Genomic DNA, 26,489 nt, shown 5'->3' with positions numbered 1-26,489 from the left:
CTCAGTATTAAAGAGCAATACTGTACCGAGGTAGATGCCTGCAGGATTAGTGCTGTACTCCTCCTCTTCTGTAAGAAAGATGTGATTCAGTAACGTGCTGCTTTAAATTTAAATTGCGCCAACTGTCAGTGCTGCAGAGATGATGCCAAAGAGCGACTACAGGTTAAATATGCCTATTAACTGCCTTTGCAAAACGGGAGTCTCGGAAACCATATTAACGTTCGACCTGAAGCAGTTTGCTATCGGAAATGGAAATCGGCGGAAGATAAACGATCCATACTTATGTCAGAGAGCTGTGTCTAAAAACTTACCTACCAGATTCAAAAGTGTCCGGATCTGTGTGAAAAAGGTATACCGTAATTAGAACCATACTTCATTCCGTGACAAAAGAGCGGAACGTGCAACGCAAAGACTCGCCGTGAGGAAATTTACCTGTTTCGATAAAACTCTCGTCAATGTCTTCCTCTGTAGGAGAGAAGACAAAGGAATCTTCAGCACTGTGCACAGATGTCTCCATATGAAGCTAAAATTCAGGTGAAAGACACTCACCTTCATCAACAGTGCTCACTTTAGGTCCACGAGGGCCGCAGAAAAGAAAATACCAGTTGAATGCGAGTGGAACATGTTTCCTGTCTATCGGCGCTCAATTCTCTGATCAGCACCAAGGGTGGGATGATGTGACGTTTGCATCAGAAGGACAGAACCAGAGGACCATCACTGCTCAGAAAACAAGGCCAAAGTGTGTTCCAGAGGTAGCAATTGCTGAATCTCCAGGGCTGAGTGATCTGCTGCTTTTTTGTTCAACCATGACTCTTTACATAGCAACTCACATCACGTAGTGTTCTGGACATAAGTCAGGAGCTAATTAAAATCATGCACTGTGCAGCTCCTCGGGACCAACACTGGCCAGCCTTGATCTCGCATGTGCTGTATATTTAGCTACAAGCTGTCGCACGCCAGCGGGAGGACGTTGGAGAGACAGGCAGGGATGGGTGAACGGGAAGGTCGAACCCTGATCAACTCACAGGTTGTCGTACAGGTGTGAGGCTGAAAGGGCTGCGACCACCACAACTCCCTCTGTTTCCTGGACAGGCGACACCAATGAACACTGGGAGGTACTTTCTCGGCATCCATACACACTTGCGCACAACTCACCAAGAAAACGCACACAGTTAAATTTGCACCGGTTTTGAAGTGTTTTGCATTTAAACATACGGTATTATTGAACGCACAGTATAAAAATATAAACAAAAGTAGCACTGTGGGTCACGGGGCCCTTTGCACCTTCTCAGCAGCTCGGCGGAGGGGATGAGGCCGGCGCAGGCTGACAGGCTGGGCATTTTCCTGGCCTGCCACCAGAGGCCATCTGTTTGGTCCACGATCTCCAGCACATCTCCTCTCCTGAAGGCCATCCCGGCATCAGCACAGGGGATGGCGGGGTCCTGCCGTGGGTTATAATCAAGCATCGCCCGCACGTACAGCTGTGGAGTTGCGGGGAAAGGGGATGAGCGGAGGCAATAAACAGAGTGAAAAATAAACATGTAATTAAAGACAAACACAGGAAAGAGATAATGCTGCGCTGACAGCTGAGCAAAACAGGCAGTTGCGTAAGTTTTCTCACCAGAGTCTGGCTGTTAACTGGCCGGTCTGACATGGGGACCAGTTTAAACATGATGGTGCCATGCGAGTGGGCCTGAATACACAGAAAACACGAGGAGGATCGGCATGCTTAATGGGGCAGCAGGAGAATCGGGATCCTAAAGCTCAAATGCTGCAAGCTGAAATCTCAGGAGGGGTGCTGCTGCTGAACTTGTCAGGCAGTCAGTTATTGCTGCTGATGCGCTGATACAAAAGGGCATGCTGGGAGTCTCACCAGGATCTCTATGACTTGTTCTGGCTCCATTCCCTCCACTGGCTGACCATTCACCTCTATGAGTTTGTCTCCTGCATACAGTAAACCTGCAAGGTCATACGAATAGCAATTATATGTAAATCCTTAAACCCACACAGTAGTTACTCTGAGCAGATTTCAGAGGAACTTCATGTAAACCAGTCCTATTCCCACTGCTCTGGCACTCACTAGCTCCAAATAACAGTGGACCTTTCAAGCACCAGCAATGCTATGGATAAACTCAAAGTTGGGCTCACCACTACGATCCGCCAGTCCCCCGTGGATCACCCGTGCGACAAAGATCTCTCCCGTCAACTCATCCCGTTTTATCGTAGCTCCCTGCCAATGAAGAATGTGGAGTCTACCAAAGGCTTTCGTGTGATGCTACACACACTAGCACAGATGCACAAAGCAGCCAGTTCACAAACACCCAGCAATATACCTGGAGGCCCTGCTTGATTCCAAACTGGCCTCTCTGCACCATAGCATCAGTGCGACATGTATTCTTTATTCACGAGTCCATTAGTCATTGAGTCCATTGAACATGCAGACACAATAAGCAAGTAGTATAATATGGAACGATATTGCAGTGAACAAATGAGCACTTAAAACGCAGTGCAAACATTTTACATTGCAATTAATTTCTGAGGTCTGTAATGGCACTCTTTGCTCTATGAAGGGTATCCTCTTAGGGGCAAAAACACTTAAGGGGCCCCCAAAGTCTCGCCATTTCCAAACTCTTGCAATAAGTGTCTATAACTTCATGACAAAAATATTTAGTTAACGTGATTTGACTGTGAAAACACATACACATACATGTGAAGAACAAATGCAACAGAGAGATGCATAGAGGAAGAAACAATATGGGTTTAGAGCAAAATACAGAGACAAATCCCTTTTGAAAACACACACAGTCTGAAACCACTCGGCCCAGGCAGGGTCGCAGCAAACCGGAGCCTAACCCGGCAATACAAGGCGCAAGGCTGGGGACGCTTCCAGGACGGGACACCAGTCCGTCGCAAAGCACCCCAAGCAGGACTTGAACCCCAGACCCCCTGGAGAGCAGGACCCAGTCAAACCCACTGCACCCTCCTTTTGAAAACAGCCAAATGTATTTCTTTCCCTGCCCCACAGTCATACACATGCCTGGGCAGCACTGAAGAGGACAGTGGTGAGAATCTAGAAGTGTTGTGCGGACATGGAGATGACAGACTCTGATCTAAATGATGATTCATGTCTCACCAGTGCACTGATTCAGAGCTGTGTGTTTGTGTTGTTTTATAGGAATCGTTTCCCTCAGTCTGGAACCAAGCCTCAAGGGAATCTTCTCTTTGTTTGTTAAAAACAAACATATCAGAGTCCACAAACACTGGGCAAGTTCAGAGCCAGGCTGGCCAGCCCTTTATAGAGAGATGAGGAGAATCGGTGTGAAGGGGAGAGCATTGATCAAGCAATGGCTACATGTGGCCCAGAAAGGCTGATAGCTGACAATGTGGCTGGACGCCCACATGGTTGTGGGTCATAGACATACGGAAAACACAAACAGTGCACACAAGAGGCTTTTCAGAAGAGTAAATTGTTCTTCTGAGCTGGCTCGAGCAAATACACAAAAAAGCCACCAAGCAGATGGAAAGGGTCCAACGGAGGGACTCTGCATCAAACACAATCTACACATACTTCCTCAAAACTAGTTTTTCACATTCAGCATCTGGTTAACAAGCTCGATCAGGAACTCAACAGACTTGTCTTCCCAACTCTTCTGCAGCAGTTCCCTGAGATGTAGGACACTTGCGAGTTGCTTGGACTTTTCTGACCATTTTGAGCTATGCAAGAACTGCCCAGCTTGCTCACATGTACTCAAACTTTTGACTGGTCCCAGACTTCAATAGAAAGATGAATGACGGCAAGGAGAAAGAGTGGGAGGAATTAGTAGGGGAATCGGTTTAGGGCACATCTGGGAACCTGCCAGTCACATTCTGGTGCTGCTGAGTCGGTCCTATGGTTGGACACAGGCTGTTGCAGAGCGAGGACAAGAGATTTAGTGTGTCCACTTGAGGACAGTCCCGGCTCGTGTTACTCAGTAACTCCCTCTTTCCTACTATTGGCCTGCTAATCTATAATCTATAATAATAAGTTGTCTCTGAGGTTGGAAACACACGTGCCCAAAATATGGCGGACTCCATCACTTCTACTGTGAAGCTTCTCACCAGGGGCTGGTTGTTTTTCACCAGGCACACAATTCTCACAGCTTCCTCGTCGTCCGGCAGGCTGTCAGGAAGAGGTGGCAACATGGGCTCGTAGTCCTTCCGGGCCACTGTATCGTGGGCTGAGAGAAACGCCTGTGTGGAGAACATTCCAGGGTCAATCTCAGACTGCACTAAGGCGCAGCGGGTAACAGACCAGGCTCTTCCATCACTCACCTGCAGGTGGGGATCCCTGAGCAGCCTGTAGAGCTCCCTGGCTTCAGGGGATGGTGTGGCGGCCCTTCGCACACCTGCCATCAGCTAGGACATAGCAGAGTGATGAGGCCAGGCAGAAGCTTTCTGACAAAGGTGAAGGTCAGAAGTGCTGAAGGGCTACTAAGCCAAGCAGAAGGTAGGTGTCAGGAGTCAGAGTTGGGCTGAGGGATTGCAGGGCCAAATTGGTGCCATTTTGTTGGGGTGTCCTGGATTTAAGATTATTTCGGATTAGGTGTCAAGAATACACTCACTGGCCACTTTATTAGGTACACCTTGCTAGTACTGGGTTGGACCCCCTTTTGCCTTCAGAACTGCTTTAATTCCTCGTGGCATAGATTCAACAAGGTGCTGGAAAAATTCCTCAGAGATTTTGGTCCATATTGACATGATAGCATCACGCAGTTGCTGCAGATTTGTCGGCTGCACATCCTTGATGCGAATCTCCTGTTCCACCACATCTCAAAAGTGCTCTACTGGATTGAGATCTGGTGACTGTGGAGACCATTTAAGTATACTGAACTCATTGTCAAGTTCAAGAAACCAGTTTGAGATGATTTGAGCTTTGTGAAATGGCGCGTTATCCTGTTGGAAGTAGCCATCAGAAGATGGGTACACTGTGGTCATAAAAGGATGGACATGGTCAGCAACAATACTCAGGTAGACTGTGGCATTTAAAGAATGCTCAACTGGCACTAGGGGGCCCAAAGTGTGCCAAGAAAATATCCCCCACACCATTACACCATCACCACCAGCCTGAACCGTTGACACAAGGCAGGATGGATCCATGCTTTCATGTTGTTACGCCAAATTCTGACCCTACCATCTGAATGTCGCAGCAGAAATCGAGACTCATCAGACCAGGCAACGTTTTTCCAGTCTTCTATTGTCCAATTTTGGTGAGCCCGTGCGAATTGTAGCCTCAGCTTCCTGTTATTAGCTGACAGGAGTGGCATCAGGTGTGGTCTTCTGCTGCTGTAGCCCATCTGCTTCAAGGTTCAACGTGTTATGCATTCAGAGATGCTCTTCTGCATACCTCAGTTGTAACGAGTGGTTATTTGAGTTACTGTTGCCTTTCTATCAGCTCGAACCAGTCTGGCCATTCTCTGACCTCTGGCATCAACAAGGCATTTTCACCCACAGAACTGGAAATTTTCACCCACTGGAAATTTTCTCTCTTTCCGAGCATTCTCTGTAAACCCTAGAGATGGTTGTACGTGAAAATCCCAGTAGATCAGCAGTTTCTGAAATACTCAGACCAGCCCGTCTGGCACCAACATCCATGCCACGTTCAAAGTCACTTAAATCACCTTTCTTCCCCATTCTGACGCTCAGTTTGAACTTCAGCAGATCGCCTTGACCATGTCTACATGCCTAAATGCATTGAGATGCTGCCATGTGATTGGCTGATTAGATATTTGCGTTAATGAGTAATTGAAGAGGTGTACCTAATAAAGTGGCCGGTGAGTGTACATGCTATTAAAAGTAATTACAGTAAAATATCTATATTTATTAGCTTTTGTTTTAGCTGTGTAAAAACAAAATTCTACTTACAAAAAAATCTTTTATGCTTTCTGTTCTGCACAATTTTCAGCTTTTTACTTCATTGCCTTCTGTGGATAGTATTGTAAGGCTGTCGAGTACATCTTGGAGCCTGTCTCACCTCAGATAAAATTGAATCGATTTTTATTTGGAAAAGCCGCTTTTCTCCGGTGCTCTCGGCTCCTCTCCCACTACCTCTTCTGTAAGGCATTCCTAATTTTTCAAAGCTCGCGATTGCAACCCTAGTGCGGGGTCTCCTGTGAGTGTAGAGCCCCATTGAATCAAAAAGGTTGAGTTTGCCTAAGGCCAGCCCTGGCCGCAGAGCCCACCGACCTGGTGGGACAGTCCTGTGGCGTAGGCCAGGTATGGGCTGGGTGATGTCCTCATGTACTGCTGCAGGCGCTCATAAACCTACAGAGAGATGGAAAGGCTCTGATGTTCAACCGCTTCACTCATGCCATTGAAGTGAAATCTTTCGCATAAAGACAAAAAACGTGCAGTGTGAAGTAGAGCCACATGTAGTTCTGGCACATGGACAGGACTGACTTAGAACATCTGACAGAACAAAGAAGAGTTTGATGTTGCTGCTGGCTGACCTTAAGCAAAGACTGAAGCCAGGGGGCATTGAGCAGGCTGTAGAGAACGTCAGCCCCGTTGACATCTCTGCCAATGGAGAGTTTCACCTCTTCCACCACACTGGCCAGGATCTCAGTCAAGCCTGGAGGACACCACAACACCACAGCACCATGTTGCACTGCACCCTACGCTGGCATTGGGCACCGAGCAGTAGCAATGAGAAACATAAATATAGCTGTACACCATCTCCCTCGTTTCATTGTGGTCCCCGGTGTGAGAGCTCTACAGTCACCTCGATTCAACATTACAATGCAGGAGAAAAGCTGCCCACCATCTTCATGAAGCTCAGGGGACATTGCTGGCTCCGCCCCCAAGGACTGCTTCAAGGTGCTGACTGTTGCTGTCCACGTTTCCGAGGAGGGATTCAGGGATCCTCCAGACGCTGGGAAGCCAAACCCAACCTTAGACAAGGTCACCTAGAGAGAAAAAGCATCATCTCAGCAGACACGCAACATCCTCGGTTTTTCTCTTTGTTTTCTACGCAAACAGAGATCATTCACTTAGCAGCAAAAATAACAATGCAGAGTTTAACAGAATTTAAATATGGGTCCAATAAAATGTTAAATACATTTTTTTAAAGACTCTTCCAGTTTATAATTAACAGGCTTGTTATACTTCTCTCCTTACTGTGTACAAATGAATAAATTAACATATCCAAACTATATTTGAAAATCGGCAAGTGTGGCGTAAGTAACACAAAATCATGATCACATATTAAGACAAAGGTCAAAGGCTGGCATTGATTGACAAATCAAAATTTGAAATGGGTGTAAACTGAGGAACCTCTTGGACATGAATGTTGCTTATTTTAATGTCAGGTTATTATCTACAAATTACTAATGGGTTACTTCCGAAACCAAACCGCTGAGTTTTAACTACTGTATCCAACCTTCACGCTCTAAAAAGACAGATATTTATTATTATACAAATTACTTTGCAATCACAGCACACGGGCACGGCTTTTATCCATTTAGCTAATTTAGCGGAAGACAGGCATGGGTGCGCAACCAATTATGAACGCGTGCAGGCGGCACCCTGCTCACCTACCTCCCCGACTCCCCGTCGGCCTCCGTGCTACGTTTCAAATATGACAGTTTACGACAGCTGGTGGTAGATCATTACAGTTTCATCGTGTAGCTTCCTCACAGCATCTGTCAGAACAAAGACACCATTTTACTATAAACTGTCTCCCGGAAGACAGGGCTGTAATCCCTCGATATCCCGTTTAATCCGGAGCGAGTGCTCTCTTTGCTTTGTACTTCCACCGGCTGACCTGACACTCAAAGCCTCTTACCTCATTGCGTTCTTGGCCCTCGCTGGGAAGTGGACATGTGCGCTGTAACCAGGTGCGTTGTAAATACACCACATACTGTGAATGAGGCCAATAATTAAACATACCCAATTTGCTTGTTAAGCCTTTCAGTTGTGATAATCCTTAAATAAATCAGTGAAACGTAAATTGATGGGCTTGACCTCTACTACTATGCCTGATTATAAGTTAATTTTTTATTAGTATATTATTATTTTACTGTGCACCTACATAGAGTGACCAAGGCAAATTTAATATACTTTATTATTAATCTTTTAATTCTTCCGTGACCGTGAACAAATGTGAAATATCACGGTAATTCTGCGAGGTTGTGATATTAGAGGTCTTGGTTCAATGGCTCTGTGTTCGCTTACTTCTGGCCCAAGAGAGCTCTAGACTTTTTTGAGCAGTTAAAAACATTGATTTGTTGCATAATTACATACATACATTATACAGTATGTATGGGCAAATAAAATATTAACATTTTATGGATCTAATTTGGTGTATTTACTGTATTTTATTTTTCGTGTATTTATTTTATCTTAAATAATCTGAACAGGCACCTTAAACAGTGTTTAGCAAAATTCGTGTGGCAGAAATACCAAGCTCACACTGCGTTCAGAAATTGTTTTAATGTTTTAAGGAAAAACAAGTTATGTGTCACTCGAAGATCGATACCCCAAGAGAAAGTCCTGCTCTCTGGGAAGGTCTTGTGAGCTCAGTAAAGATCCTCTGTACACAGAGAGAAAAGGATTTAAAAGTTAGACTCAAATCAGTTTAACTCACACACACATTATATGAAACCGCTTGTTCCAAGCGGGGTCACTCGGAGCCGGAGCCTAACCCGGCAACACGGGGCATAGGGCTGGAGGGGGAGAGGAGACACCGAGGACGGCACCCCAAGGGAGACTCGAACCCCAGACCCACCAGAGAGCAGGACTCGGTCAAACCCACCACACCCCCCCAGGTTTAATTCAGGAAAGTTTATTGCCGGAAGAATTAACTCAGACTGCAAACTCTTTTGTCTTTTTTATGTGGTCATAAACTGTTTTTAACTGTGGGGAGGTAGATCTTATTTATTTGTGCTCATGCTCATTTTGCCCCATCTAGCGACTAGAGAATAATGGATGCCATCCATTACTCTCTAGTCGCTAGATGGGGCAAAATGAGCATGAGCACAAATAAATAAGATAAAGATAAATCCTTTGCCCATTACAATCCACAGTACTAAAATCACAGGTCTTGTTCCAGTTGCTCTCTTAAATGAACATCTAGCTAGTGGGAAATGTATGACTGAAAGAGAAAGACATCCGGGAGTTGATGCTGAAGGCTGGAGGAAGACAGCGAGAGAGAGAACTGTGAGAGAAAGTCTACATGGGAAAGTGACAGATAGAGTCTGAGGAGAGCAGAAAGGAGAGGGAAGCAGGAGGAATGAGCGACGAGTGGGAGGCGAAGATGAGTGGGACGGAGAGCCGTGGGAAGAGGAACACGAAGGAGGACGGAGACCAGGCAGACACAGTTGAAGTAAATGAAATGGACTTTGGGTTTAAGCAGCAACAATATGACGGTGAGGGACACGGATGCAATGGAGGGGGTGAAGTGACAAGTCATGCTTAAGATGAAGCTTAACTTGCGTGGAGTTGCTTATATGATTTGTGCACGTTTAACAAAAGCCACACCAATCACGCTTCCAGATGATCTCTTTGCGTGCGTGTGGATATTTTTGGAGGGAAACTGTCACGCCCACCACTTCCGACCAACGAGGGAGACCTGCAACCGATCAGCCAACGCAAGGATAAAAGGGAGCTCGCAACACAACCAGATGAGGAACCTTAGTTCGGCGTACCTGTTCTCAGTGTTAACATCTGCTCTCCCGTACCCTCTGTTCCTTGCTCCTTGCTCCTCGCCCTTCGCTCCCATTCCCGGCCTCCTTCGTCTCTCAGTCTCTCCGGTACCTTTGACCAACGACTCGCCTCTCGGAAAACGTCTTTGGATTCTCCTCAGTGCTATGTCTGCACCTCGGTGACCCTTTGCCTGTTCTATTGACTACGTCTTCAGATTTCCCCTGAGAAAAACCAACCCGTGCGCCGCACTTGGGTCCGACACCTCCACCCCGGAAGGAAACCATGACAGAAACCACCTGCTTAGCAGAAATCCCTGAAAAAAGAGACCCTCGTGGAGGAAGATGTAGATCCTGGAAACCAGGTGCAAAGGCATGGAAAAGGTCAGGAAGGAGTGTTCTGATTGACACCCACTTCTCATTAGAGGAGTCTGAATGTCACACCTCATTGCGGTGATGGCAAATGTCAGTGTTAATAAGGCTGCCGGGCGCACAGAAGGATCCCAGTGAGAGAGACACTCAGCCCAGTGAAACCCCCAGCTGGTCCCAGAATCTTCCCCTGATGTACTGTATGAGGCCCTTGACAGCGGACGTCAAAGATGCTGAGTTCAGGCAACAGATCAAGAAACGATCTTCCAAACATCTGCAGCACCTTTAACATACAGAGCTCATCGTGGGCCGTAGGTGAGAAAGCACCCAACGATGCATCGGTCAAGAAAATGTGTGTTGTTACAGAATCTGTCACCTTCAGTATTTGCTCCCAGCTGCCATGGCTCTGCTTCGCACCTTCATGTCCACAGAGGGAAGATGTCCCTGGGCTCATTGTTAGTCTGGGCCATAACTGCTTGACCTCCACAGCCACCCAGTGTAACTTGAAGAACAGAGAAAGGCATGAAGAATTATCCTATAAAATAACTGACATTACAAAGCAGTTATTTAAATGTATTGCCAGTCAGTATTTTCAATATTCAGGGTTTTACTTCAGCTCGGAGACATCAAATTAATGAACAAATGCAGATCTGTGCCGCATCGTGGAGGCAAATTAGGGAGGACATTCTCTAAACCTCTGCTGAACCCACAATCTACTGAAATGAATCCCTACGCTAAAATACAATATAAATATTTTTAAATGGTAGGGGGTGCGGTGGTGCAACGGGTTTGACTGGGTCCTGCTCTCTGGTGGGTCTGGGGTTCGAGTCCTGCTTGGGCTGCTTTGTGACGGACTGGCGTCCCATCCCGGGTGCGTCCCCTTCCCCTCCGGCCTTACGCCCTGTGTTGCTGGGTTAGGCTCCGGTTCGCCGCGACCCCACTTGGGAGTGTTTTCAGACGGTGTGTGTGTGTATTTTTAAATGCTTCATTAGTCTGTGTAAAGAAGCCCACGTTTAGAACTGGCTTTTCAAACAAACATCAGGATGAATTGAGAATTCAGCTGTGCCCTGAGCGTGTCGGACACTAGACAGGAGACGCAGACAGCGCAGGCCCTGGAGCTTGAGGCGTTCACTCCATTGGAACATCTCCTCCCCTGCAGGGACCATCTGCTGCACGACGGCAGCAGAGAGGGACATCAGGTACAGGTTAGGAGAGAGCAGACATCATTCAGGACCTGGAGGACTCGAAGAATTGTTCTTTATCAGAATACACTTATCAGCATACAACATGATTTACTGGGTGTACCGTAATTTTACTGAGATAATGATCAATGGCCGCAGTAGACTGTTACTATAGTTTTACTGTCCAGCCATGAGCTGTGCTATATATTCCCAAATTCCTTATCACATTTGTCATCAAACACAGTAACCAGTTATTGATATAATGTTTCCGTGTCAAATCACTGGAGTAAGCAAACTGCTTAAAATGGAATTGGGTACATTCAAGTTTGGTTGAAGTAGGAAGCCGTTCTGATAAGTTACTTATTTTCATTTACCACCTGTCCTGGTCAGGGTTGCTGCAGTCCAGAGCCTATCCTGTAATCACTGGGTGCAACGTTGAGAGGGGTGCACCCTGAACGGGATGCCAGACCGTCTCAGGGTAGCTACACAAACACACCTACACTCAGTAAGAACGATTCAGTCACCAGTTAGCCTGAAGCACATTTTTGGACTGTGGGAGGAAACCAGAGCACCCAGAAGAAATCCATGTCAACATGAGGAGAACATGCAGACTTGACACAGACCGAGCTGGGTTCAAACTGACAGTCCAGAAGCTGTGTGGTACCATTGTTACCCACTGCACCACTGTACTGCCCCCACCTTTAACGTACAAATCAGTCAAATCAAATTCATTCAACCAACCAACATGAACAATCACATCTCCTGAGTGGGGTTACAACAAGCTGGAGCATACCCAGGAACACAGGGCGGAAGGCCAAAGGACAGGATGCCAGTCCATCACAAGGCACCCCAAACAGGGCTCAAACCCCCGACCCCCCACACAGCAGGCACTGGCTGAACCCACTGCACCACCACCAAATTTTACTCATAATAGTACAAAGAAGTTGTCACAACAAACTCTATAGGTGATTTTACAGAAGGGACTGATAAAATGCAGAAAAATAAACAATTTTCCATTAAAAAAATCCAGGATGCCAAAAATCCTGGGCAATCCCGGGCACATTTTACTAGCCCAGTACTTTTCAGTTCAACAGGATTGCATCAAACCATCAGAAAATACTTTTTAAATCAGAATCAGCACAGAACTTTGAGGGGTTTTCAAGCGGTCAAATTAAGTGGCATGTTCATTGCTACCACCTTACATTCCAGATTTCGCAGTCAATCGTTTCACTGCTGCTGTGTCATTTACCTACAGGGTGTCTGATTATTCAATATCCATATCAAATTTTCCGCATTTCTGAGATGCGAAACCTCCCGAGAATATCAAGTTTCATATCCCAAGGTAAAAACCCAAAGGTTGGACGAAGCTTCACAGGAAACACATTCTGTCCCCGGAGTTTCCCTGAACTCATATAAAAACACAGCGCACCTTGAATTAAGCCCTGAAAACTTTTTTAAAAACAATCTCGAACCCCCCTCATTCCTTGTGTGTCTCTGCTGATTGGATGATGGCTCTTGGCTGTCTGTTCTGATTGGCTGGTGGCTCTTCCTAGCAGCAGGGACAGCAGCAGACAGAGACAGTGCAGCATCCCCAGAGCGAGCGAGCGAGAGAGAGAGACAGAGAGAGAGAGAGAGAGAGAGAGAGAGAGAGAGAAGGAAGGAGCCGAGAACTGAGAGTGAGAGCTGCTTTACTCCTTTCTGGGAGCTCGAGAGTCGGCACGGCGCTCGGAGGAGGAATACTCTGCTAGGCTGCCGTCCGCAGTGTTTACTGGAGGGTGGCATGAGCGTCCGGCAGGCGTGCTCCGGGGGGCACTGAGGATGCTCCAAAAAGAGCGAGGTTCCAGCTAGTGCTCTCAAGAAGCCCGAGGATGCAGAGCCTGCGTCAGGCAGCAACAGAGGCGTTTCATCGCCTAGGTGAGCACATCGTGATGCCACGGCAATGGCAGCACGCTGGGACCCGGCGCCTGTGACGGTGTGACAGTGGAGGAACTTGTCTGTGCTTTATTACCATCATCATTATCACTTTTATTGTTGTTATCATACATCTCAGAGTTGCGGAGCTCTGGCGGCGTAACGCATTGTTCCATGTGCAACGCTGCCTGCTGCCTGACGACAGGTGCCGACGCGTTCTCGTCCCGGTGCTTCGGGTGCCTCCAGACGCGCCGCTGATTGACATATGTGATGCAGAGCCGCAGAGGACCCTACAGGGCAATTGGCAGGGGGCACAAGGGAGACACGCAGTGATTGTGGGGCGGGAAGGGTGGGAGACGAGCGGTGGCGGGTTCAGAGGATAGCTGGCTGTGTGCGTTGAGGTGGGCGCGGGGGGCCGGGTAAGGGTCCGAGGGCCAGGACGGGTTTATAAATCCGGGCTGCGGGATGCTGGGAAGGCCGGCTCCAACCTGCCGTTGCTGAATAATGCATCGGCCCGAGCTGCAGAAGTAAAGCACAACCATCACAGCCAGCACAGTGGAGGCGTGCAAGCACACGGTGCAGTGTTGCTCGCCGCGACAGAGATGTGATGCTCGTCGATTCCAGCACGGCGATGCAACCCGCGCTGCTCTTTGGGAAAGCTGGGGTCATAGAGAAACAGGACCAATCAATTAGCAGGGCCATCAATCAGAGAAATCAATCACAACTGTCACGGAGGTGGCCAAGTGCCTCGGCGGGGGTGGGGGTCAACTAAATGATGCTGATCCTTAAGGACCACACTGCGCACCCCCCACCCCCCCCCCAGTTCTATAGGGCTGCAGTGTTGGTGAGGGAGTCTTCCAGTCTTCCATTAGAGCTCAGCTCACGCTGTTGTCACACACACAGCTAATGGTGCACGCACTTTGTCCAGTGGTGAGGAACTGCATCCGCTCACACACACACACACACACACACACACACACACACACACACACTAGCATTCTCCTGTCTGGAGTGCATGCCTCGCAGCTGAAGAAACCTCCTTCCATCTCTTTGTTTAGACGAGTGCAGCCGAGAGCTCTCAGATTCCCGTTTTTGCTTCCTCCCTTTTTTTGCGTATTCAACTCCAGCAGCTGCACCTCTGGCCAATACTTAGCCAACAGATCAAAAGTGAAAGGTGAGAAACCCATTTTGTCCCCTAAGCAACGTGGTAAGATTGCGCAAGAGGGTATTTTTATCAGGGAACGTTTATGATAAGCAAACGTCCGAAATCCCTTTTACGGCTTGTGAGGGGCTCACACGCGCAGGGGCTGCAGTCAATAAAAACAATCATTAATTTCTCCCAGGTTCCTCATCCCACTAGTAGCCGGGCACCGCGCACAACAGGCTGCAGACACAGCCGCATCCCCTCAGAGGTCAGAGGTCGATCCCCGCCGGGAAGCCGCGGCCACAGGTGCATCTGCTGCTGTTTTCGGTGGAGCCGGAGACGACTGACGGGGAGGGCGGGAGAGTCTCGCTCTGCGTGACACGCCGCCGCCCGCGCGCCTGCGTCGCCTCACGAATGCTGATAAGGAGAGAGGGAGGGAGCGGGCTGGAAATGAATTACGACAGATCCTTATCCCGTCCTCCGCTGCAGCGCCACAGCTGCGCGGCTGGAACAAACAGTCTGGTTCCGCCTGGCCGCCCCGAAGGTGCGAGTCGAGCGGAGCGAGGGCTCCGTCGGATCTCCTGCGGAGAGATCAGACGGGCCGGTCGAAATTAAAAGGAGGAAGTTTTTCGCCGCTGTCCCTTCATGGGTTCCTGCCCAGGCTTGTTTTTGTTCACTCTGACCTCATAACTGTATTATAGCCGTAGTGACATCTAAAATGTCTAACACGATAAAGGTTTGAGATTAATTCAGGAGCATAAGGTATAAAAACGTTTTTTTGTTAGCACCGTTCCTTTGTGGCGTCAAAACAAACTGCCTTAGTTGTGAACCTATTCCCGTTGCGGTCTGCAAACTTTTAAGTAACTTTCAATAAGGTCGTCACGCGAAACATAGGGGCCTGGGACGGCCGGACCCAAGCGCAACGTCGTTCGTCCGGAGACGAGGGATGAGGCGAGTTCTCGGTGTCGGGGACAGGCGAAGGGTCGGTCGATCGGAGGTCGGGGTCAGAGCGAAGATCCATGGGCGAGGTCAGGGGCTTAGCGAAGGGTCGGTCGAACGGCGAACGGGACAGGAACGAGGATCCGTGGACGCGGTCGGGAAACGAAGCGAAGGGTCAGAAACCGGAGGACGTGAACGAAGAGCTAGCGATGCTTGTGAACGAAGAGTCGCGAGAAAGGGCGGTTGTCCCTGACCAGATTCCGCAAAGGTCTGGGAGTTGCGGAGTGTCTTTTAAAGGGTAGGTGCTGAACTGGAGTCAGGTGCAGTCGACTGAGTTGTGGGTGTGGACGTGACAATAGTAATTGATCAAATAGATATAATTGTTATTATGTAGGGGGTGCAGTGGCGCAGTGGGTTGGACCACAGTCCTGGTCTCCGGTGGGTCTGGGGTTCGAGTCCCGCTTGGGGTGCCTTGCGACGGACTGGCGTCCCGTCCCGGGTGTGTCCCCTCCCCCTCCGGCCTTACGCCCTGTGTTGCCGGGTTAGGCTCCGGTTCCCCGTGACCCCATATGGGACAAGCGGTTCTGAGAATGTGTGTGTATGATAGTACATGTTCAGCACTTTCCATAGTTTCTTCAATGAGCGTTATACGATGAGTCTTAATGTGCTGCTTGCTCATGATTGATAGCCAGATTGTGAGGAAAATGGTAATTACCCTGAAATATAGACTTTGCCTTTGAGGAGGTGTGGTGTGTCGGCTTGTCTGGGAACAACGGGGGTACGGGAAGCGTGAAGAGCCACTGAAAGTCTATAGCCGGTGCGTTCAAATGCGGTTGTGTTTGTGACCAGAGAGAAACGATGCGATCGCGGTATCCGGAATCTGTGGCGAAAGAAACACAGCATACACATCTGTAGATATCGCTGAGCCTGCATCACACCTATGCCTATCCACACGTTCTACAAAGACGGCACACCTGCATCCCTCCGCACACACTACAAAGACCACACACTCATTCACCAAGGATCCCACCCAAGCAGCCGCTGTGCGCAGCATAAGACCACACGAAGACCCACACCGCTGAAAAGCCGCAAGCTGCTCGCCATGGACGTACATCACAATATGAAACCACACTCTTTTCTCTCCCACGCTGCTCTCTGTACCCCTCTGGCCCAAGTTTCACAATTCATTAGGCTAACAGTGCCGAACAAGCCTTCCCCAGAGGAGTGTCTGAGTAGCGGAACCGCAGCTGGATGTCTTCCAAGCTCTGATGTTGATTAGCCATGACCGCATGCCCAATTTCTGCAGAGCTTCCTAAAACCTTGCTCCAATGGCACCCAGGGACACTACCCTGTTTTGTGGTATCGGGGCTTCTGCTGCGAGATTTTATCTGTGATTGGGCACTTTGAGGTTTCTCTTCTAGAAGGATGCTTAGGGTTACTCAAGCAAGTGTTTTTTGTTTTAATGAAGACACCGAGAGACTGTATGAATCCCGATTCCATCCAGTTCCTCACCGGCACAGTCGGCCCTTCCGGATTATTAGAGCTCAAACCATGATCTGCCAGACTGCCTGGCGATCACAGGATCCATAAGCTGCAACACACGCAGCAAAATGTGCAGGATTTCCCTATTGCATGAGGCTCTGAAACAGGCCTTGGATTCCTCTTCAGCTTTGCATGCTCACTCATTTTTGTTCAACGTGCACATTTGCTTATCGATGGGGCTCATGGTGTTTTCTTGCCACCTTCTTTTTCCCAGGTCTGAAGCAAAGGCACCTGGGCTATGAAGAGGTAAGCCATTCCTCAGGAATTCTTCAGGAATCACTGAAACAACGAAATGCACTGATACTCTGAAGTATGAATAATAAACCAGCATCCAAGCAGCACACTGGTATCTCAGTAGAACACTGATTGTGGATAGTCCTCCTGCTCACATGGCAGTGACTCATGGATTAAAGTGACAGATCAGTCTACTGCTGAGCACTTACACGCCTCAACTTCTCAGAGTGTGAAGTTCACCTGAGGTGCTGATATATCTGCTGAAGCACATTGATGCGACTGACCTTTGCAAAGCGCTGGCGTTCCTTGAAAAAGCCAGAGAAAGAATAATTGCTCAAATAACGACTTGAAAAGCAAAGGAGTGGATCCATTCCTTATTGCCAAGGTTTCGTCTTCCTCTGTCTCTAAATACCTCCTAATTCTCAGCCCTTTCTGAAGATCCTTCTTCTCTCCTGTTCTTAATCCAACCCGCTCTCCTTTCCTTCCCGTCTCCCTCTTAATTCAACTAAGTTCAAATAGAGATCGTTTAACATAAGTGCTTGTGTTAACAAAGCTAAGACACAGAAGCAAGAGAAAGATCAAAAGTTAAATAACACCCTTTTAAGCTGCCTTGCCTCTGCCGTGAAAGCAAAGTGGCGTAGACGAGAGGTGCATGGAGAGGGCGAGGGAGACGGGACATGAGAACTCCTCATTTAATCACTTTCATTAGAAAATTCACCACCCATAAAGCATACTTCACATACCCGGTACGGGGGGCAGCATGGTGGCACAGCGGCACAGTGAGTAACACTGCTGTCTCACAGAGCCTGGGTGGTGCGAGAGGACATGGGTTCAATCCCTATCTGTGTGGAGTTTGCATGTTCTCCCTGTGTCTGTGTGGGTTTCCCCTGGGTGCTCTGGTTTCCTCCCACAGTCCAAAGACATGCTCTTCAGGTTCCCCCATAGTGTGTGACTGACAGAGAGAGAGAGAGAGTGTTCCACTGATGTATGGATGAGTGACACATTGTAAGTAGTGTCTCTAACAGTGTAAGTCACCGCAGTAAAAGGTGTGTGGGCTGATGACACTACGTAAAGTTTGTTGGAAGTTGCTTTGGAGAAAAGTGCCTGCTCAATAAATAAATGTGAATACACACACAATGTCTACAGCTGCTTGTCCCCAGTGGGGCTGCAGCAAGCTGGAGCCTAATCTGGCAACATGAGGCTGGAGAAGGAGGGGACACACCCCAGATGAGATGCCAGTCCTCCACAAGGCACTCCAAGCAGGGCTTGAACCCCAGACCCACCACAAAGCAGGCCCCAGCCAAACCAGCTGCACTACCATGCCCCCTAAGCATACTTCACATTCTTCAAAGAGATAATGCAAAAACAGTTTGATTTACGTCATTGATTATTTCAAATGATGCATAGCAGAAACTGAGGTCCACCATCACGTTGCCTGGAACGTGGTCTTAGATGGCCTCTCTGCAGACGCCATGACCGTCTCTCGAGCGCTCGCTCGCTCCTTTGCCAGCGGGCTGCCAACCTTCTGAGCACTTGCTCTTCCATCACGGCCGACTCTTCCGAGCGCTCGCTTCACCTCGCCGTGCCTGTCTGCCATCACTAACTGTCACACTCTGATCCTCTTGGCGGAGCGTTCGCTTGCCCTCAGATGGCCAATCTGTCCGTTAGCATGTTCCTGTCATCCTGAGCGCTCTCTCTCTCGCTCGCGCTCTTCCACCCGCTCGTCTTCAGTCTCATACAAGAAACGATCTGTCTCTCCCAGAGTCCTCCCGCCCCAGAACCGCCATCTCCACGGGCCGTTAAACCGCCTGCCTGCCTGCATGCAGCAGAGCTCATTCTGCAAGAGGCTGCGGTCTTTAAAGCTGCTCAGGAACAAGTTTTACACCCATTTGCACTCCTTCCCCTCTGCTCATCTCCCTCCCGGTCTCTTCCCTCGGCGGTTCGGTTAACGACAGCCGCTGAGTAGAGTTTCAATTACTTGCTGCTACGCTCCATTAGCGGCCTCGGTTGCACCGTCAGCGCGGCTAAAGCGCACAGAAAACGCCGCGCGCGCCGGCATCTGCGTGTCGCTGTGAAGAAATGTCAACAAGTGCGGGGCTGTAAAACACAAAAGGGGGAAACGAAATAAAACACGGTCGAGGAGGGAAGCCGCAGATCGTAAAAGGAGCGTTCCCAGACCGGCAGGTATGCGAGGGTCTCCGCGGGTCTCCGCAGGACACCGAGAGCCAGGCGGCCTCTCACACGCACAGGCCTGCCACCGCGGCTCGCGTGCGTGATTCCGGCTTGTTTTCGCTTTCGGAGCTCCTCTATATAAAACCGCGGCCTGCCTCCACGGAGTTTGGCTCGCTTGCCTGCTGCGCGCTCTCATAAACACAAACGCAGAGGGAGGGGGGCATAGAAGCGCGGAAACCACACTTCCACACGCACGCTAGCGCTGGCCACCGCGCGCGAGGATCCGCCTGCCCCGGTCCCCGTGTCACCTGTCAGGCTCACCTCTTACCTGTCTGAAAGGATCTTCCGCAACGCGGTTGTCCTGGTCTCGTCGTAACGAAGAATTCAAACATAACTCGTATTTCTCGTTCCAGTCTTTCCTATAACTAGAACAGTACGCTGTAGGGATGGTATAAAGTCACTTTTACTGCATAGCAGCGATGAAGATGCGTAACTGAAATCATGTGTCCGGTTTGCCGACTTGTACGCAAAAATATAAGACAAGTACAGTATTATTATCATTATTACTATTTCCATATTCATGGTGGCTCCACATCTGGCCAGCTGTCTCGATAGAGTTTCCTCGCCGGGTACGCAAAGAGATGGTTCTCATTTATGGTCTTGCACCGCAGCAGTTTCCTCGAGCGTAAGTCACCCTTGGAGCGGTCACGGATAATCCCTCCGGTCCGGAGAACGTCACGGGGACGGCTCGAACAAACACGAGACGCAAAGGCGATGGCCCGGCGGCTTGTTGGTCGTAACTGGAAGCGGCCGCTCTTGGTAAGACGAGCCGAGAACTGCAGCAAACGTGGAGGACAGAACTCTCGGCTGTCCCCGCGGCGTGAAGAGAGAGAAACGACATTCATCGGTTACGTTCAACTTCATCAGGGGCCAAGCCAAGGGAAGGGTTGCTAAGGAACGGAATCATAATTCCTGTAATATGCTAGAGAAGTGGATTGTTAGAAATGACGATCAAAATATGTTTGCAGGTATAGTCAAATCACAATTCGAAATTTATTGTATCATTATATGACATTCATTTGTATAATTTCTATAAAAGTGAATGAATTTTACAAGCAACGTAAGATTCCTTGTTTTGGTTTAGAACTTCAATGATTTATAATGGTATTGTCACGTAAAAATCCTAATATTATGAAATTAGTGAGTTTTACTTTGTGATGGGGGGGTGTGGTGGCGCAGCGGGTTTGGCTGGTGCCTGCTGTGTGGGGGGGTCTGGGGTTCGAGTCCTGCTTGGGGTGCCCTGCAATGGACTGGCGTCCCAACCTGGGTGTGTCCCTTCCAGCCCTGTGTTGCCTGGTTTGGCTCTGGCTTGTTGTGACCATGCTTGGGACAAGTGGCTTCAGACAGTGTGTGTGTGTGTGTGTGTGAGTGTGTGAGAGAGTTCTGAAAATCTCCAAAGACTCCACAAGAGTAACTGTCTTGCTACTTGGTTGGAGTACAAATAAACAATGTGCAGAGAGTCTGGATTTTGGGACCCTTGATGGACTGGACTGTCCAAGGATTCCGAGGCGGTACAATGACAGATGCGAGAGCTGGTTCTCCAACACCTGCTAATGTCTTATCCCTGGTTGGAAATGCCTCTTGCCTCATGGTCTTCGCTCTTGCTCCTGTCTCATCCTTCCTCACTATGTGTCACTGATACTTGCACATGAATAGACCCCCTTGTTCCAGTGAATGAGAGCACATGTTTATATTTTTTTTTCCTACTCCGAGACGACTGAGTCATGGGACCATGCCGGGCATGGGGCTCATGCTGGTCATATGAGCTTCGGGGCCATTGCTACAAGAGACGAGACAGGAGGGTGAGAGAGGGAGAGAGCCAGAGGGAGGCAGACCGGGGAAGGGAGGACACCATGGAGGAGCTGGGAAGGAGGGTCTGGGTGGCAGGACTCGCATGCGTCCAGAGGTGCTGCTGCTGCTGCTGCCAGACAGAGAAAGCAGGAGGCGCAGAGGCGAAAGATGACCCGTCGGTGAAGAGCGGGAAGGGGGTGTCAACACAGCTACCTACTCTAGAGGTACAGAGAACCATGTCTGTCTGTATAGCTGAGATGGGCCAAGCTGGGCTTTGGTCCTTGCTGCTCCAGCAGGGTCTCCCACCACGAATGCTGATGTAAGGCTGGCCGACCCTCTAAGGTCTGCGTTGGCGCGTTAGCCGAGCTGCTAAACGACGAGGCATCAAAAAACCAAATTAATATGACGGAAAGGATGACCTGTGAAGGAGAGGAAGGCGGCACCTCCATTACCCAGATGACTTAGTGCTCCATCGCTTCCGGGCCTCACCTCGGTCGACCCGAAACGTGGCTGGCGGAATGCCCCGGTGCTGCCGGTGGCCACTCCTGTCGATCCTGCCGAGCAGAAGGCACCGTTAACTCCCGCAAGCCACGTTGTAATAACAAACAGGCGTGCCCCGTAAAACGGCAGGCGTCCGCAGGATGGAAATGGAGGCAATTCCTCAGAGCGCACGGTCCCCCGAGGGAGAGAGGTTTACGGACACCTGCCGACGTCGGCTTTTACATCTGCAGAGCTTGCAGAACGCGCTCCTTCCGAGGCGCGGGCTCGAGCCGCCGGTCCAATTTGCTTTATCTCTCGCTTGCACACTCCTCTCCTCCTCTGCCGAAATGCTCTCTTTGCTTTGCCTGCCAACGGCGCAGTCCGTGCCGGGAGAGAAACGTCTAAAAATGGCCACGGTGCTTCGGGATGAGCCGTCACACCTTTTTCTACAAAGTTAGACATTTCTCAAATTGGCTCGTGGGTACAGCTCGGCGGTGGCGGCGGCGAACGCGGAGGCACGGAGACGCGCTCTCTTTGTTTGTCTCTCTCACATACCCACAGCCGGATGGTAGCGCTGTCTCTCGCTGTCGCTCTCGCCGTCGGCCTCCGTCCCCGCGTCGCTCAAGCCGGTCTCTTAACTTCTCCCGCTTTCTCCCTCCCAGCTCGGCGGCCCGACGGAGGCCCCTTTCTCTTCGGAGCCCCAGCCTCACTGGTTCCACACGCTACAGGTCCGCCGACTGCGAGTTCAAAGGTCACGGAGCAACAGCGACCCTTTAGGAGGGAAGAGCTTCGAACAGGAATTCCAATGGGTGAGCACCAGGGGGCGCTATGGATTTCCAGTTTAAACGCGTCGCCCGTGAAACATCCCGGGTTTCCATCGTTGCTGGCTGTAAAAAACGAACCGCTTCAGTGTTACAGAGCCCTGTGTTGGAAGGGGCTGATGGCAGTGCGTATTTGTTTGCGTCGTGGCAGAAAACCGGTCTGCAGTTTGGAACGGCCACGTCTTACTTGAACTTGGAGAAGCTGGGAGAGGGAACTTACGCCACCGTGTACAAAGGAATAAGTCGGTGAGTGTTCGGGATACTATCCGCGCTCGTTTCGCCGCGTGCGACTGAGCCGATGTTCTTCTAGACGATCCGTTTTAGGGGGCACACACAGGCCGCAAATCAGTAGCCCTGGGCCCGTCCGCCTGCTCTCTCTCTCTCTCTCTCTCTCTCTCTCTCTCTCTCTCTCACTGACAGTGTAAGGCCAGGCCTGCTGCCGTGATGCCCGGGGGCATAGCACACATGCAGCGCAGGCTGAATAAGCGCCATGGCGACCGTGCTGCCAAGCGCTGCGGTTTAACTTGGCGTCTTTGGCACGGAAGTATCAGGGAGTATTTTGAGACTGGTGTTTGAGGATAAATGTGCTCCTCGCGCAGGCCGCACGGGAAAGCTTTGCCAGCGCCCTCGTTTCATGCGAGCTTTGCGGGGAACGCTGAGCAGCGGGTTCCTCTTAAATCTTCCCCCTGCTGACTCCTCTTGTTCTCCGCTCAGCATAAACGGTCACTTGGTGGCTCTGAAGGTGATACGCATGAAGACCGAAGAGGGCGTCCCTTTCACGGCCATTCGAGAAGGTAAAATATAGATGCAACCCGGCGGCTGCTGCTTTATGTCCCAGGTGGGGCCCTGAAGTTCCTCTGAACAAGGTGGTTACCCTGAATCGCTGCAGTAAAACACGTAACTAGCTGCTATATGTTATTTTGGTTAGGCAAAAAGATATTAATAACAGAATGTGCTGATTTGAAAGTACAAAACATCTGGAACTGTTTTTGGCATTAATGTGAACCATAAGTTTAATCAGCAAAATCAGGACAAGCAGTTCAAGAGAACATAATAGTGCTGAATGGTGGAGGTGGGGCACTCGGAGCCCATTTCTCCTGCTAGAGATGAACAACAGTCAGATGAGCCAGAGTGCCGGAAACAGGGCCCGTGCGCCGCCGTCCGAGCCCTCACTGCCGTGACCTCCCGCCTCTCTAGCCTCCCTGCTGAAGGGCCTGAAACACGCCAACATTGTCCTGCTGCACGACATCATCCACACGCGGGAGTCGCTCACCTTCGTCTTTGAGTATGTGGTGAGTGCGCAGCGCCCCCTTCTTAGGGACCCCGTCTCCCTCCTCCCTCGAGAATTTGAGTTGCTCTGTCAGTTCTACATGTTTACCTTGTTAATGTTCTCTGTCTCTCTCTTTCTCGCTGGACTTTCTCCCAGCAAACAGATCTAGCCCAATACATGACTCAGCACCCTGGGGGGCTACACTCCTACAACGTGAGGGTAAGAGTTATTCCCAAATGGGGCGCCGGTCTCCTTCGGAGACCAACTGCTAGGAATCACGCGTAGACCTCTGTTCCGCATCACTTCCACAATCTCAAATCCGGATACGTACCAAGGACACCTCACAGAGTTCTGCTCCGGGTGCATCCCAGTTCCAAAGCAGTGCAAGTGCGGACGCTGCTGATGCCCAAAGTGTTGAGAACCCGTGACAGACATCAAGACGATTAGCCTGCTTCTGTCTGAGGGGACAAAGAGGAGCGGCGTTCAGGGCCTAGCTAGGCTTCTGGGATAGAGATCCGGCCACGGGCTGGGTTGCGGTAGTAATGATGGTGCTGATGTGCGCCAGGCTTTTCTGGAAGACCTGCCCGCTCAGCCGCAGCTGACAGAAAAGGCCAAAGCGGCCTGACCGCATGCGTACGGTTGGAGGAGACTTCCCTCCTAACGGGGCCCGCTCAGAAGACCCCCAGACACTGGCTACGTGGGAGGTCTGGGAAATAGGAAGCAGGTACAAGAGATCAAAAGGCCAGCATCTGGAACAAGGCTCTGGAATGGGATCCAACTGATTTCCAGAGAAAATGCTTTCAGTGACCCATAGCCCACAGCCCACTCCCTCGCAGGCCTAAAGCAATAGACAAATAGCGAGAAAAACATCCACACTGCTGCTTATTTATTTTTTACTCAAATCTGCCGCAACACTGAGTTCCGAAGCGCCATGTGTCCGCCACCCTTTCCCCATATTTCCACTCATCCATCTCCTCTACTCTGACCTCCTCTGTATTTCTTTGCCAGATTTTCATGTTCCAGCTGCTCCGGGGCCTATCCTACATCCACAGGAGGAGGATCCTGCATCGGGACCTCAAACCTCAGAATCTGCTAATCAGCTACCTGGGCGAGCTTAAGTTGGCTGACTTTGGTAGGTACCCTAGAGAAAGGGCTCATTGAAGGACGCGGGCACCGTGAAAGAGTGTAGGAAATCTATGCAAATTTTCTGTACGCTTTGCAAGACACTAGTGAGAGCTGGTGGATGGTACGGCCCGGGGCACGAGGCAGGGTTTCCCTGATGGACAGCTCTCGGTGTCCTGACTGAGCAAGGATGGCCTGCTGTGGACGCTGAAAGGACCGTCTCACAGACCGGAAAGGCAGCTGGCCCGAGGACTTTCAGGACAGCTTGGGAAGTGTGTTCTAGGTTCGGTTGCTCGTTCTTTTTGGTCCCGATTATTTAAAATAATGCATAAGCTTATTACAGATTTGGCATGCAGAAAATGAGCTGACGTGTCTTCCCAATGGTTCTGCAGCAATTCCCAGAGACGTAGGACAGTGGATTGCATTGCTTTGACTCATCTTTCCAGTTTGTCCCGTACAAGAATTGCCCAAGTCTCACACTTTTCCCTGGTATCGTCATTTTCTCCTCTGATCATCTCTGCAGCCGGACAGGTGCGTTGTAATGACTCTGGCTTAAAGGCATCTGGAATTTACGGCTCCAGAGCAGATCAGGCTCTCAAACAGCTTCCCTAAAAAAGGGAGTGAAAAGGTAGAACACAGAGTGCTCACAGAAAACAGCACGTTCTGGGCATCTTTCATGTGACGGTCAAATTAAGACACTTTTAGCTTCTTTCTGGACACGACGACAGATTTTCTTCTGCTCTCTAGCACTCGACGAGAGAGTGAGAACTTGAAAGATACGGCCAAGCTTGGCATCATTCAGTCCACACTCATGAACTCCTCGTGAGCCATCCCTTAGCCAAAACAGAGTGTTTCAGCAGGCTCCGGGGGAGCTGGAGCTCAGAGTTCTCTGATCTGCCAGTGGAAGTGAAATCCAGCTCTCAGTCCAGCAGCCAGCAGATCTCACCAGTGCAACTGAGGGTGAGATGGGAGCGTGTGGCCCTTCCAGCTACGCTGCCCTGAGGCTAACCCTTCTCCTCTACTCATGGGTTCCCAAGGGCTAACGTAGGCTCTGACATGGTCCACCTCTGAGACTCTTCTCCTTGTGCACTCCCCTTCAGAGCATGTTCTCACACACACGCCATCATTGTGAGAACTGTGAAATCAAACGTATGCACGGAGCACCAGATTTCTCAAAGGCAAAGGCATGGTACTTTTGGGTTTCGAAGAAATGTGGCAAATGCAACACGTTCAGGCACCACTGTAGGTGCCCTGGAGACACAGAAAGTGGGACTGACCCTCCACTTAGTCTGCGTGGAGTTTGTATGTTCTCCCTGTGTTTGTGTGGATGTCCTCCTGCTGTCCAGAGACATGCTTGCCAGTGAATTGATGACTCTAAATTGTTCATAGCGTCTGTATGTGTGAGAGAGTGTATTTCACTGGTGCAGATGAGCGACTGTATGCACCGTGTCTCGTGTTGCAAAACACTTTGGGTGGAAAGGTGGGGGTGAAATACTACTCTCGGGGGCGCGGTGGTGCAGCGGGTTCGGCTGCGTCCTGCTCTCCGGTGGGTCTGGGGTTCGAGTCCCGCTTGAGGTGCCTTGCGATGGACTGGCGTCCCGTCCTGGGTGTGTCCCCTCCCCCTCCGGGCTTACGCCCTGTGTTACCGGGTCGGCTCCGGTTCCCCGCGACCCCACTTGTGTCACGCGGAACACAGGGAGACGGGACGGCCTAATCCAAGTGCAGCGTTGTTCGTCAGAAGTTGAGGGAAGAGGCGAGTTCTCAAAACCAGGGACGGAC

At 50.0% G+C, this 26,489-nt stretch overlaps 2 protein-coding genes across 4 annotated transcripts in view; one reads left to right on the top strand and one right to left on the bottom strand.

Moving 5' to 3' along the window:
- mpp4a (MAGUK p55 scaffold protein 4a) overlaps positions 1-26,489 on the bottom strand; it is an 81,603-nt gene that overhangs the window by 2,804 nt on the left and 52,310 nt on the right. For both annotated transcript variants that reach the window (XM_029256820.1, XM_029256819.1), the window contains exons 2-16: positions 7,573-7,676; positions 6,797-6,941; positions 6,486-6,607; positions 6,223-6,300; positions 4,312-4,395; positions 4,099-4,230; positions 2,149-2,230; positions 1,874-1,959; positions 1,622-1,693; positions 1,285-1,481; positions 1,026-1,084; positions 550-567; positions 433-465; positions 316-336; positions 27-68 (exon numbers count right to left, since the gene is read on the bottom strand). In XM_029256820.1, coding sequence (XP_029112653.1) covers positions 27-68; positions 316-336; positions 433-465; positions 550-567; positions 1,026-1,084; positions 1,285-1,481; positions 1,622-1,693; positions 1,874-1,959; positions 2,149-2,230; positions 4,099-4,230; positions 4,312-4,395; positions 6,223-6,300; positions 6,486-6,607; positions 6,797-6,821 — 1,051 coding nt within the window. In that variant the 5' untranslated portion in view covers positions 6,822-6,941; positions 7,573-7,676. The remainder of the gene's footprint in view (positions 1-26; positions 69-315; positions 337-432; positions 466-549; positions 568-1,025; positions 1,085-1,284; positions 1,482-1,621; positions 1,694-1,873; positions 1,960-2,148; positions 2,231-4,098; positions 4,231-4,311; positions 4,396-6,222; positions 6,301-6,485; positions 6,608-6,796; positions 6,942-7,572; positions 7,677-26,489) is intronic.
- The window catches only part of cdk15 (cyclin-dependent kinase 15), a 30,905-nt gene continuing 17,283 nt past the window's right edge, over positions 12,868-26,489 (top strand). The window contains exons 1-8 of one of the 2 annotated variants that reach the window (XM_018729571.2): positions 12,868-13,138; positions 16,975-17,006; positions 22,160-22,306; positions 22,470-22,564; positions 23,033-23,112; positions 23,516-23,610; positions 23,745-23,807; positions 24,597-24,720. In XM_018729571.2, the coding sequence (XP_018585087.2) occupies positions 13,093-13,138; positions 16,975-17,006; positions 22,160-22,306; positions 22,470-22,564; positions 23,033-23,112; positions 23,516-23,610; positions 23,745-23,807; positions 24,597-24,720 (682 nt within the window). In that variant the 5' untranslated portion in view covers positions 12,868-13,092. Of the gene's footprint in view, positions 13,139-16,974; positions 17,007-20,657; positions 21,242-22,159; positions 22,307-22,469; positions 22,565-23,032; positions 23,113-23,515; positions 23,611-23,744; positions 23,808-24,596; positions 24,721-26,489 lie in introns of those variants that run through there. The other variant, XM_018729570.2, reaches the window with a different exon arrangement.

The sequence above is a fragment of the Scleropages formosus genome, chromosome 12 (genome assembly GCF_900964775.1).
Source record: "Scleropages formosus chromosome 12, fSclFor1.1, whole genome shotgun sequence".
Classification (NCBI taxonomy): domain Eukaryota; kingdom Metazoa; phylum Chordata; class Actinopteri; order Osteoglossiformes; family Osteoglossidae; genus Scleropages; species Scleropages formosus.
This window is presented reverse-complemented; position numbering and strand designations above follow the sequence as displayed.